Raw genomic sequence first — 14,154 nt, forward strand, 5'->3', positions numbered from 1 at the left:
AATGAAACATCCTGAAACCTGCATAATCTCAAAGCAGATGTAGAAATAAATGACTTGTGCAAGTGGGAAAATACACAACAGCAGACATAATGTAGACACAAAAGTACTTCTATTTTGGAGCCCTTGAGCGCAATTAAAAACAATTGCATTTTTGTTTCAAGTACAGCAGTTCAACCACCAGTTGCAGTGGATTTCTTCATTCTTAAAAAACAAAAAGAAACAAAAAGCGAAACAACAAAGTTCATGTTTTTTGGGGGTAAAATTGAGCATGATGCAGTGATGGCTAGAAGTTGGGACTTTGCATGGCTATAGTAAGAGGATAGATGAGTTTCTGTGCAAATTTGCAGATCTCTACCACCTGTGTTACATTGACACCAGGGAACTCCTCTGTTACTCCTACAGCACACCTCACCACTGTCTTACAGTCCTCATACATGTCCTGCACCACTCTAACATACTTCTCTGCCACTCCAGACTTCCTCATACAAAACCACAGTTCCTCTCTGGGCAGCCTGTCATAAGCTTTCTCCAGATCTACAAAGACACAATGCAGCTCCTTCTGACCTTCTCTGTACTTCTCTATCAACATCCTCAAAGCAAATATTGCATCTGTTGTACTCTTTCTTGGCATGAAACCATACTGCTGCTCACAGATGTTCACCTCTGTCCTTAGCCTAGCTTCAACTACTCTTTCCCATAGCTTCATCGTGTGGCTCATCAGCTTTATTCCTCTGTAGTTGCCACAACTCTGCCCATCTCCCTTGTTCTTAAAGATGGGCACCAGCACACTTCTCCTCCATTCCTCGGGCATCTTCTCACTATCTAAGATCCTGTTGAACAACCCAGTCAGAAACTCTACTGCTACCTCTCCGAGACACTTCCATACCTCCACAGGTATATCATCAGGACCAAGTGCCTTTCCACTCTTCATCCTCTTCAATGCCCTCCTCACTTCATCCTTACTAGTCTTTGCTACTTCCTGGTCCTCAACAGTCACCTCTTCTACTCTTCGTTCTCTCTCATTTTCCTCGTTCATCAACTCTTCAAAGTACTCTTTCCATCTTCCAATCACACTATTGGCACCTGTCAACACACTTCCATCCTTATCCTTTATCACCCTAACCTGCTGCACGTCCTTCCCATCTCTGTCTCTCTGCCTTGCCAACCTATACAGGTCAGTCTCTCCGTCCTTACTGTTCAACCTAGCATACAAGTCATCGTAAGCACCTTGTTTGGCCTTTGCCACCTCTACTTTCACCTTACGCTGCATCTCCTTGTACTCCTGTCTACTCTCTTCAGTCCTCTCAGTGTCCCGCTTCTTCTTAGCTAACCTCTTTCTCTGGATCCTTTGTCTTCTAACTCTTTTGTGTTAATGTGGAATTTGGCCAGGCAGCACTAGGATATAATGAAATGAAACATCCTGAAACCTGCATAATCTCGAAGCAGATGTAGAAATAAATGACTTGTGCAAGTGGGAAAATACACAACAGCAGACATAATGTGGACACAAAAGTACTTTTATTTTGGAGCCCTTGAGCGCAATTAAAAACAATTGCATTTCTGTTTCAAGTACAGCAGTTCAACCACCAGTTGCAGTGGATTTCTTCATTCTTAAAAAAAAAAAAGGAAAAAAAAGCGAAACAACAAAGTTCATGTTTGTGTCTGTAAATAACATTTGAATTAAAGTCCGTCATCTAGGATCCTGAACAATAGTACCTGAATTTGTTTGCATTGCTCCACCAAACCTTCACAAAACCAAATAAAATGTCTAAAATATAGGCCTAGCCTACAGTCCGTAGAAAATATCTTTCTTTCTCTCTCTCTCTATATATATATATATATATAAACATCCATACTGTATTCTATATGAACAGCCTTGAGAAAAAAAAATAGAGTAAAGAGATTTCATTACAACCCTGACCTGATTTGAGTAGTATCAAAGGTATGAGATGTAAACATGGCAAAAAAATACTATTTACAAATGTAAATCTGCAAAAGTCTGGGTCCTGCCCACAGTGAGCAAATAAGCAGTCTTATTAAGGCACTCACCAGCAACCTATAACTTATTTTAAAGACAAAGTGAGGAAATGTCTTCAATACTAAACTACTATAACTTAGCCAGGCTTAGTCTTATATGTTCAAATATGCACAACAACCGCTGGAGGCACTTCACGCTGCTGAATGTGATGGACATCTCAAATGTATTACCTCAAATGTGGCAGAGTACAGTCTCTCTGCCAAGATATCACACACCTACGCCATCATATAAAAGCGTAAACGAATCTCTTGTTCAAACGTGGATTTTTTTTTAGCAGAAACAGAACCAAAAGCTGAATTCTGAACATCATGGAACAACTGAAATCAAATGGCTGAACATCAGCAGCTCGATAAGGCAAAGTGAGGCGAGGAAGGCCCCTAGAGGAATGCTTTGTTTTAGTCTTTCTGGGACCAGCAATCAGAACACCTGATGCTTCTTGTGGGATGCTGATCATGATGCAGGATGGACAGATGGAAATGTCCATGAGTTCAGCGTAGCCTACATGTGCCTCTTCATGTGGAGAGCCAGGTGATCTGAGCGAGAGAAGGCACGTTCACAGAGGTGACACTGAAAGGGCCTGTGTCCAGTGTGCTTTCTGAAATGACGGGTCAGCTCATCTGACCTGGCGAACTTCCAGCCACAGCCTTCCCAGTTACAGTGGTAGGGCTTCTCACCTGAGAGACACAAACACAAGACTTCAGTTAGATCACAGGAATGACAGTGCATGAACAACACAAGATTACCGCAACATGTTCAAACTCTAAGATAGATAGATATATTCTGGTTTCAGAAATTTTCTCACCTGTGTGCGTCCTCATGTGAGCTTTAAGATGAGAACTCTTAGTGTAGGTTTTTCCACAGCCTGGAAACTCGCAGTTATGCGTAGCGGCGCGTTTTCTGGCCCACGACCTGCGGCCTCGCTTCTGCTTGATGCATCCCGCCTCGTCGTGCCCGTAAAACTCCAACAAAGATGGCGACGAGGGAGGAGTGAGCATCATCCCCTGCAGAGAAGACTGGCGGTGCTGCTGTTGAGCGTGGGCCGGCTCTCTGCGCATGTTGTACTGTCCTTGGAACTGTGGCACAGACTGGTGCACGTACTGCTGGTGATATGGAGCGTACTGATTTTGGAGATGGTGTTGACTGGGATGCTGATGAGTGCTCGCGGCAGAGTTCATTTGCGCCAAGTGGCAATCCGTGCGTCCCTGAGATGAGGTGTGCTGCATATGGGGAACACCGAAAGCCGGCAACACACCAGGAACCACAGCTTGGTGGTGCGTAAAAGCTGCTGGATGCATTGCGCGCATTTGATGCTTGTCATACACTTGTTCCATAAAGTTCCCAGCAGCAGCCATCATACAAGATTGATCCCCGGGCTCGGTTTTGATTTTGTATCCACCGGAGGGAGACGGCGTAGCCACTTGGTGATGAACAGGAGCTGATGGAATGCGGTTTAAAGATCGCAGTTCGGTGTACTCCCTGCCCTCTCTCGCCTTGTCCGCTGAACTCTCCCCGGGGTAGCCCATCTCAGGCGTGAGAAGCTCCGCCATGAGACTGTGCACCGGGCTGGAGTCCGTGAAGTTTACGGCGCCATGGTAGCCCTGAGCAGCCAGATGAGTGGGAGTATGGTCGCTGCATTCTGGCACAGAAGCGCCGGAGCAGCTTTCCGGCGACTCCGGCAGGGAATACGCGCACTGCTGCTGCTGTGTCGGTGAAATATCCCCATTGCTGTTGCTGTTGTTTACAGCACCGATGGTGTTTGACAAAATAAACTCGATGTCCACAAATTTCCCCAGCTCGTCGTCGTCTTTGGGGGGTAAAGCAGGAGATTGCACGATGCTGAACTCCCCTTCGATGTGCAGGTTTTCTGCGCCACCTGTTGCGCCTCTCCGCACACTCTCCTCCACACTGCACAACTGCAAAGGCAACAGAAAACATGAAATTAGGATTAAGTCGAACTCTAACAGTAACCAGAACTAAATCTAGGTTGCAAAAATGATAACATAACAATATTTTCACTTACGTTGTCCATCGCTTTGACGCTCGGGAACGATGCCACAGCTGGCATCAGTGCTTCAGCCACAGCCATGATCAGCTTTTCTGAGTGAAAGAAGCAAGAATTTAAAACTCGACGAAGACCCTATCCTCTGTCCATAGAGCGTATGTTTCCTAAAACTGGTCGAGGAGCCTTCCAGGATTCAGGATGTGAGTATGAACAGTGCCGACGGAGTCTTTTATAGCTCCTTTACGCAGACCAGGAGGCGTGGCTTCCCCTTCTCCCCACAACCAACACAACCTGCCATACGAAGTCTAACCAAGAAATTTGCCTGTACATCATTTGCTATGAGTGAATGAATAAATATTATCTGTTTATTGTTCATCAGTGAAAAACATTTCTTGAAAACATCCATGAGTTATTTTTTTAACTTTGCCAAAAAGTCACTCATAAACATTCCAACTTTCTACCCTGCGTTTCCATTCACGAATAAGACATAGTGTCTAAGATTTACGATTTCACCTCCACCGCAAAGATTTATATAATTTGGCACCCATAGAAAACCAATAATTTCTCTGATGCAGGTGCAGGGGGCGACACTAAACCTGACTAACGAGATGAACAGTCAGAACTCCAGTGCTTGCATGTGTTATCCCTGTGTGTGTGTGTGTGTGTGTGTGTGTGTGTGTGTGTGTGTGTGTGTGTGTGTGTGTGTGTGTGTGTGTGTGTGTGTGTGTGTGTGTGTGTACTTGTTTCTGCTATACCGGTGGGGACTTTGACCTGACTATTTGCTATAAAGGTGGGGTCTTGTCTTACGGTGGGGACCTAAAATGAGGTCCCCACGGGTGGCAACACCGTTTTCTTGGCCATATTGTTGTTAATAAAAAATGTAAAAGTGCAAAAACGTTTGTTTAGGGTTAGGCATTGATTTGGTGATGGTTAAGGTTAGGGTTAGGGTAAGGGTTAGGAGTTAGATATGAATGGGAGTCAATGGTAAGTCCCCACCGGTATAGAAAAACAAACGTGTGTGTGTGTGTGTGTGTGTGTGTGTGTGTGTGTGTGTGTGTGTGTGTGTGTGTGTGTGTGTGTGTGTGTGTGTGTGTGTGTTGTTTTTTAAATAATTCAAAAGCGTGGTTCATTTTGAGAGGTAACAACAGGTTTGCAGGCCTTAAAATCCCCTAAACGAGTCTAATACTCCCCCCAGTTACGCTGGTGCCTCTTCAAATGCAAACAGGCACACAAGCCTTTCACATTAATTCGTCCTGATCGGTCTCTGCATATTTAGCGCCAGCACAAATGTTTGGCGCCATGACTCATTCTAGGCCCATCTCTGTAACCTGTTAATCTGGGAGCCAACAAAGGATGTGCTTCTTATGATCCCTCCTCCTTCCCTGCAGTCATTCCTATGGTAATGTACAGGTGGATGGGTGCTGATGGGAGCAATTAAGAGCTGCTGACGACAATAAAAAGAAGAAAACGAAGAAAAAGAAACTATGCGTGAGAATTTGTTCATCCCTTAGATTTAGATCCTTTGGAGCTATTTTTATGCACTAATGAATAAAATAGGTGGACCTGGGATCTTTCTGCATGGAGCTTGCATGTTCTCTCTGTGCATGCGTGGGTTTTCTCCGGGCACTCCGGCTTCCTCCCACAGTCCAAAAATACGCTGAGGTTAATTAATAACTCTAAATTGCCCGTAGGTGTGAATGTGAGTGTGAGTGTTCGTCTGTATTTAGCCCTGTGACAGACTGGCGACCTGTCCAGGGTGTCCCCTGCCTTCGCCTGAGTCAGCTGGGATAGACTCCAGCACCCCCCCCCCCCCCCCCCCCGCGACCCTAGTGAGGATAAAGTGGTGTATAGAGAATGATGGATGAATAAAATAGCAGTGTCAATACTTTAGACTAGTATGAATCTATCAAAACAACCCCCCAGTTTTTTCCACTGAAAACTAAAAACTCCACATTTTAATTTGGATTAATGCATTTTATTTACCCACCTAACTTATTTTGAGATTGTTTTTAGCCATTGGGGGCTGCTGAAGTGAGTAGTGTTAAACTATTTTCAGTAAATAGCCATCATGTCCAAATTTCTTTCTTTATGTATGGAAAAAGTTACTAGGCCACTCTTGTCATCAAAAACAATGGTTATGCAATCAAGTACTAACTCTTGTGTGTATCATGTGACTAAAACAGACAGAAAAGAAAACACAGAATGCCTAAAAGCTGTTTTTGTCAGTACAACACCATAGCTATTGATGCAAGAACTTAAAAGATTTTGGTTATTATCAAGAAATCCATGGAAAATAGCTAGATATCAGCTCTTAAACAAAACTCTTACCGTATGAGGTATTTTTGTTGTTATCATTGTATATATCCAAACAAATGTACACTTAGTTGTACCAGGCATTAAAATGAACAAAATGAACTACAAAACAAGAGTAGTCTAAGACTGTTTTCCATGACTGTATATTGTGAAATGCAACTCTTATGAAGAATGTGAAAGATAATAGGTTTTTAAGTAATGTTATCACACTCTGACATAACAACACCATGTTTTCCTAGCCCTGTATCTCATTAGATTAGATAAGTTTGGTTTGATTTCCACAGTAAAAAGCCCACACTGCAACTAAGCCAAACAAACCACTGCAAATATTCATGTGGTTCCTCCTGCCTCTGCTCCTGCAGGTGTTGTGAAAGGCAGCGTCCTGCAGCTCTCTGCCTTTATACTCCATTATTTTTGACCTGCTCAGCTTACGCAAGACAAATTCCGGTTCTGTCCCTGAGCCAAGTGGAAATGGACTCCATTTCCTGAGGAAAAACTTCATAGTTGCTTCCTCTACTTTCACTCTACAGTCACCTTTACATGTTTAAAGGATACATACATCGAGCTACTTTTGACTCTTTACTCAAAAACCCCTCACTGTGCCGCCGTAATGGGAAAGTATAATATTTTTATTTAGAAATGTTTGTGTTTCGTGTTACTTGCACATATGGCAAGTTCATAGCAGACGTGTATGACAGAATCCTTAATTATAAGTCTCTTGGTGAAGACCTTTCTGTAGTATCCTTTAAAAAACACACAATGAAGTGTAGTTTAGGCAAATTCAAAGCCACTGAACACATACTATGAGCTCTGCTGCAGAGAAAACTATCTCGTCTCATCAAAGGCCCGATCAAACTCTGGTCATGTAAAAATCAACTCGTCAAGAATAGAGAGACAGCGACAGATAAAGAATCGCCCCTGGCTCAGGTTTCTCCTTTGTGACTCTCTTCTAAAAGGGAGGAAGTCTTGCAGCTCAAGTGTTTTCTAAACACAATTACTTAGGATTACAGTTGAGCAGACAGACGGAGAGAAGCGGCATCTCACCTTGGACACACTGAATTGTTAACTAAGCAAACATTAAAAAAAAAGCTGTTTCATCTTCAATTGCTTGTGTTTTTAGCATCAGCTTCTATTTCTCTCCTTGAACTGTGCCTAAATTTGTGTATCTCTGTTCTCTCATCTCAATTCGATCTAGTTTGTTCCTTAATCCCTACAGGAAAACATTGTTCCATTACATAAGTAACGGGGTCAACTGAAGAAAAAAAATGAAGACATGCTGTTGAAACAGGTTGTCATATTTGTTTTGATGTTTACAACAGATACAAAAAATTTTCTCTGGAATCACAAACCAGGATAGTGGTGGTCAGGATTACTGCAGAGTTGTTCCTTCTATGCAAATACAGGCATGCTCAGGCAAAATGTCTCATACAACCACTGTCACTCTCATTTAGAGCCACACACATACGCGTTGTTTTTGTGTTACCGTCCAAACAGCAACTGTGCAGCCACGAACAATCTACTTAGCAGAATGTGACACACACACACTCACCAAGAGCAATTATCCTCCATCACCCACAAAGTGAGGGGAAACCCAGCTGTTATCTTGGATAAATATGCTGCCGTGCATGGCATGAAAAAAGCAACAAAGTGATTAGAGAGAAAAAAGAAAGTACAACGACAGCACGGAGACGGGCTAGTTACCTTCTAGAAAGATATCAAAAGGAGGTGGGGAGGAGAGGAAATAAGAACAAACGCAGACCAACAAGGAGAATCATGGGAAAGAGGAATAGCAATAACATCGGCCCGAGGCCCTCTAATCTTTAATTTGGCTCTTCCTGAAGGCAGAGTTTGACGCCTGTTGGCTCAAACAGTCTGACTGCAGGGGAGGAAGACTGTCTGATCAGACTGGACTGGATTATAGCGGGCGTTCAGGAGTCACATTTTGCAATTCATTAAATTCCCAACAGGCCAGGATGTTAAATTTAGTTGATACACACAATAAAACAACTACTTATACTGTGCATGTTGATAAATGTTATATTTTTGTGATATAATAGAGTATTGATGCATGGCAGACCTAGAAACAATTACATTTATGTTAGAAAGTTGTGCTTAAAATGTGGATTTTTCTTTTTTACAATTGACCAAGAAATCACACATGATCTTACATGCTAATTAAGTCACTCCTCATATGAAGTAGAAGATTATTGCTCTGCTGCAGAGTTCAGCCATCAACGGTGCTAAAAGGTTCACTCAGGCTCATGTTGGCTAAATGGATTAGCAGCATTCACACTAATGAAGCCATTAGCAGCTACCTGTTAGCCTAATGAGATCAGGGAGACACTCAGCAGACTGATTTACATATCTGGTGTGTGTGTGTGTGATCAGGATCTGAACTAATTAGCAGGTAATGTGTTGGTATTTGTACATTCTTCTAATCCTCCCTAATCTTGGTATCTATTAGCCTACTAATCATTTATTTGGAAGAATTTCATTTTCTAGCCATTTAATGCTTTTAATTATCACAAAGGAACTTCTTCCATTACATTAATCCTCTTATTTGTCTTGCTGATGGTGCTGTTTAAATAGATTTAAAAGCAAGGATGCAAAAAGGTTAAATATAAAGAACTTAAAAAAAAAATGAAACCTTTTATAAGCACTCTTAAAAAGGCATAATCATAACTTCATAGTGTGTCTAAGCACAGAGCAGAACACCTGAGTTTAAGGAACTAAATCAACATTTTAAAGGCCAGCAGCTGTTATTCAATGCAGATCTTTATTCAAGCACTCTGGGAAGAACCGGTCTCGTTTCTTTCAGCGTCAGTTTCAGCTCCACGTCTCTGTATCAACCTGCAGCTGAGAGTCTGCCCACTGCCTGCCACCACCTCACTCAATACCTCAAGGGCCAGTTACCTGCTCCACCTGTTGGGATTTCTTTTGTGAGTGTTTGTATGTCCGTGTGCTTGCCAGGGCAGTGTGTTCATGCCTATAAGAAAGAATAGACTTTCATGAACACGTCAGGAAATGCAGATTTGGAGAACATGCACAGTTGCTTTGTCTTTCCATCATTCGAATACAGTCACAAAGGTGCTAAATTAACAATAAATGACGCAAATAACAGACAGAGCAGACAAACAGGCACTTATAGAGCAGTTTAAAATATCCTCAGCAAATGATTTACACGATTGTAAAAGGGAACGCACAATGTAAAGTTGACAAAAAGGCAATAAAAACAATGGAATGAGGGATTTCCAGATTCAGAACATTTCTCCTGAATGTTTCTGCTCAAGTTGCTTTTAAATACTTACAAGTTTTCCTGGTATGTCAGACAGGACGGCAGCCCGGCTGACATGCAGATAGACTCCTTTGATATTCAGACTGACAGTGTGGAACAAACAGTTAACATATCGGCAAGTCACTACAAAGAAGGCTACAGAAACTACCCATTTAAATGACTAATTAGAAATAAGCAGGTATTTCTGGAACAACAACTTTTTTTTACAAACTGAAATTGTCTTTCCCTTTGAATCCTCAGTGTTCCTGGCTTGTTTTGCGGTGAACCATTTTCTGGCCAAAATGACTTTAATGTGGAAATAGATTTTCTCTATATTTCTGCAAGATTTAAGGAGTTGTTTTACACTACATTTTACCAGCAAAGCCCCTTTAACCTTTAGATGCACAAGTGATTGGACCCTACACTCTTCCATAAGTGGGTCAAAAATGACTTTTATAAGAATCAATGTGTTTTTATGCCATTTTTGCCTAATTTGTGTTATTTTTTGTGTTGTAGTTTTGTCCATATAAGAATGATTCCATGTTTGAAATATGTTTATTTTTCACTTTATAAAAAAAATTTGAACATTTAGATTTTTGAAAAAGAAGAATATTACACAGAACAGCAATGGAAGAATGCCAACATCAGTTCTGTAGATATCTTTACACTCTTTTCCTCCAAGTTTGTGCACTGCAAAACCTCTTGTATGATATTATCAGTGATAAAGAGCTTGGAGTAGTAATACAAAAATTACAATTTCTTTAAAAGTAAAAAAATCTAACCTTGGAAATTTAAATGTTGTGATATCAAAAACATGTTTTTTGAGCAATAGCTGGAAAATGAAATGCGAAATCTTTTCTTTACAAAGATATTGCAAGAAAACGACGTCACAGGATCATTTTTGACCCACTCATGCATCTAAGGTTTGAAATGCCTGTTGATTATGTCTCTGAAAATAGGTGCTACTGTTGACTTTGTCATTAAATAAAATGACATTTTTTCCCTTTCTGACAGATGATCACGTGACAGATACTACTTTTAGATCTTTGAGGTGAGTCTTATTGTCACTGTGAAGGTTCAGAAAGTGATTGTATATTTAGGACCATACTCAGTGTAAAATGAACACTTGCTGTTTTTACACAGTTTTTTCTTAGAGATTTAACTAAAGCTACATGTAAATATAAGACTTACAAGTAAGAAAAAAAACACATTTGGAATTTGCATTAATTAGCCTTTTGACATACTTTAATTGGAAAAATGCTATTGTCGTTAGATTATTGTGTCAACAAGCGAACTTTCTATTCTGTTCTATTCTATTCTATTCTATTCTATTCTATTCTATTCTATTCTATTCTATTCTATTCATAGACTCAGGGACTTGACACTACTGTCTGTCGTTTGGGCCATAAATAGCCGGCTTTTAACATTAAACTAGGCTGCTGTTACAAAAAAAGGCCTGACAATACAAATACCATCAGAGAGGCAATGTGAAGAAACAAGATGTGCAAAGCAGGAGGACAGTATAGAGTTGCTGCTGCAGCATAATGTCTGTGTATATGATCTGTTTAGGAGCAATCCTTGTGCTCTTGGGCAACAAGTGATAGCTCTTCATCCATTTCGGCTGCTCCACTTAACTCGTCTTTCAGTGGCTAAGCTGTGTTACTTCCCTGTTCGGCAATGATACTCTAGCCAGATGCATGACAAAGGGACAAACTCACACCTATTGTTGTGCTTTTGTAAGACCCAAAAGGAAAGCAGGCTATGCTTGACATTTTTTCTTATTATTTAACATGTAATGGTGTTCGTTTCTGTGTGTGAGTCTGTCACATTACATAAGATAGTCTTGCTGTTTCACTAATTGTTGACCGGTTTCACCCTCAGACCACAATATGAGAAACTCAGCGTCGCCGTGGGACCAAACATCTCAATACATGTTCTGTGTGGACGTCATGTAAAAGAAACTCAAGACCATGGACAATTTCAAAATCAGGCCTGTGATTTCACCCACAGTGATTCATCCAAACTATTGAAGTTTTTAAAAAAAAGAAGAGTTGGAACCACAGCAATCAAGTGAAATTCACATACCTGTGATGGATGTCAAATGACGTAGTGCTTTCTGAAATAGTTCATGTCTTTACGTTCTGTCACGGGCCATGAAGCAGCTAAAGACACTCAGTGCTCAACGCGGGTGAATGAGAGGCCAAGGGTGATGTATTGTGTGGAACACTATGTATTCACTGTCAATACGGTGTCTCACGGTAAGGTGATGAGTGTGTTTCCAACTGGGGCCACCCATGCAGACCATAAATCCATGAGGAGAGAGTTTTGGCACTGTAGAGTCTTGGTAGGTTGTTGTTGTTCATTGTCGGAGAGTTCTGACAAGGTGTAAACAGTTCTGGAGTTGCTGTTATTTCTTTTACTAGCAGTGTGGCTCCATTGGTGGTACTATTAGTCCACCACTTCTGTTCAGACTGAAGTATTTCAAAATTTACTATGGATTTAGGAACATACCTTTATTGTCTGCAAATGATGACACTCATTGATTCTGGTGTTCTCCTGAGTGTCCTACTGGGTCTGCAGAAGAGAAATCCTCATGACTTTATATGTAGCGAACCAAAAGTTTGAAGTTTATCCCGTAAAATATCTCAAAATCTACAAAAGCAATTGACATTACATTTTGTATAGATACACATTGGATTGACATGAACTTAGATATAGATACCCTTGCCCTCTTAGTGTAAAATGACGTTTTGCAATTAAATAGGTGTTTCCTTAAAGCTAGAGTAGGCAGCATATTTTCTTTATTGTCACTGGATAAAAGTCCAGCATATTGTGATTCATGAGGTGGAAGCTAGATTTCTCCATTTCTATTTGACTCTGTTTTCAGTCTTTAGAACACTTAGCCCATCATGGGAGATTTCACCCAATCACAGGGCTCATAACTGATCACAAGATCATACAAACTGATACAAGATAATGCACAACGGAGTGTATTTTGGGTTAGGCAACCAGAGTTTAAATCTCAGGTGAAGCCACAAATGCATATAATGTAGACCATATCCCCTTAAATGATGGATTATCACTGCACATTCCCATTCATCAGGGTCAGTAGGGACCTCCTCCCCTGTCAGTAGGTGCATTAGCATCCATTATAATCAACGGAAAGTAACCTCAGTACTGTTAGTGACATCCTACAGCTGTGTAAAAACAATGTAGAACAGTAGCATTAGGCAAATGAAGCAACACTGTGTATTTTAATCCAAACCAACCTCATTTCTAAACCTAACCAAGCAGCTTTGGTACCTAAACTCAACTAAAAATGGAACGAAAAAGTGAAGCAAGTGAAGTGAAATGATATTTACGTCAAAATATAAAACTGGAATTATGGCAAGATTTGAGACTTAAACTCAGATCTCTGCTATCACGGTCTGCTTATTTACATCTTTTCTATTGGCTTTCATTCTTCATATATGAAATTATGTTCCTCTTTGGAAGTCCTTATTGTGGCTACATCAATAATAAAAAGGTTGATAATGGCTCACTAAGCCTACTAGAAGGTGGAGGAGGTTCCTAACACCATGTATGAGATGTGCACAATCGAATTTTATGATAACATGCGGTGGCAAATGAATATTGACTTGTCCCTTGAGGGGTGCTGTGCATCTTCAATATATGGCTTTTTTCAGATTTCTGCCTACTGCAGCTTTAACTATGAGTGCAGCCCAACATATATATATTTATATATATATATGTGTGTGGACTGTGTGGGGGGTCGGGGAGGTGGGGGTTGCTTGACCTGCAATGTTTCGTTGGGTGGTACATGTCAAACATCCACATGAATGTCAGGATTCAAAGTTTCCCAGCAGAACATTGTAACAAGATGGTCGATGTTATTCACTTCACCTGTCAGTGGCCAGAATGTTGTGGCTGATCAGCCTATATGTGTGTGTGTGTGTGTGTGTGTGTGTGTGTGTGTGTGTGTGTGTGTGTGTGTGTGTGTGTGTGTGTGTGTGTGTGTGTGTGTGTGTGTGTGTGAGCAATCGAAGGACAAGCATGCACAGGTTTATTTGTCAAAAAATTGAGGTAATGAAACCCATCAAAACCTTTAATAACTAAACAATATACACCGAATATGCATGCCTCATTTAAACCCAGTGTAGTGCCATGTCAAATGTGACAACAAAGCAACTCTAAAACAACAAGCTATGATTGTGTTTTATGTGAGTTCAGTCACTGCAAAGAAACTTGTGAAAACTGTGGTAATGATGTGGGACAGGGAGTGAGATCATCAAAGAGGATTTTTGATTTGGATGTTGAGTGAATGATGAATATGAAAACATTCGACTGTGTGAATGTCATCGGCACACAAAAATAGTTTATTATGCAGCTTTGGTTTGATGTTAAAGCCTGCTCTACTCATAAGAAGCATCACCGTGTAAATGTTTAGCGGTACTGTCCTTACATTTCTCACATTTTCACATGTAGACTAACTGGCTGTACTGACATCTGTGTGCTGTGGGGTTAAAA

The 14,154-nt window shown here is 40.9% G+C and overlaps 1 protein-coding gene across 1 annotated transcript; it reads right to left on the bottom strand.

Moving 5' to 3' along the window:
- Positions 1–1,499: 1,499 nt before the first annotated feature.
- Positions 1,500–4,383, bottom strand: klf17 (Kruppel-like factor 17). Its single transcript, XM_022205125.2, has 3 exons — positions 4,059–4,383; positions 2,841–3,951; positions 1,500–2,712 (listed from the first exon to the last, which is right to left on the bottom strand). The coding sequence occupies exons 1-3, from the start codon at positions 4,122–4,124 to the stop codon at positions 2,537–2,539; spliced, it is 1,353 nt and encodes a 450-aa protein (XP_022060817.2). The 5' UTR covers positions 4,125–4,383; the 3' UTR covers positions 1,500–2,536.
- Positions 4,384–14,154: the final 9,771 nt, after the last annotated feature.

Source organism: Acanthochromis polyacanthus, chromosome 9 (genome assembly GCF_021347895.1).
Source record: "Acanthochromis polyacanthus isolate Apoly-LR-REF ecotype Palm Island chromosome 9, KAUST_Apoly_ChrSc, whole genome shotgun sequence".
Taxonomy (NCBI): domain Eukaryota; kingdom Metazoa; phylum Chordata; class Actinopteri; family Pomacentridae; genus Acanthochromis; species Acanthochromis polyacanthus.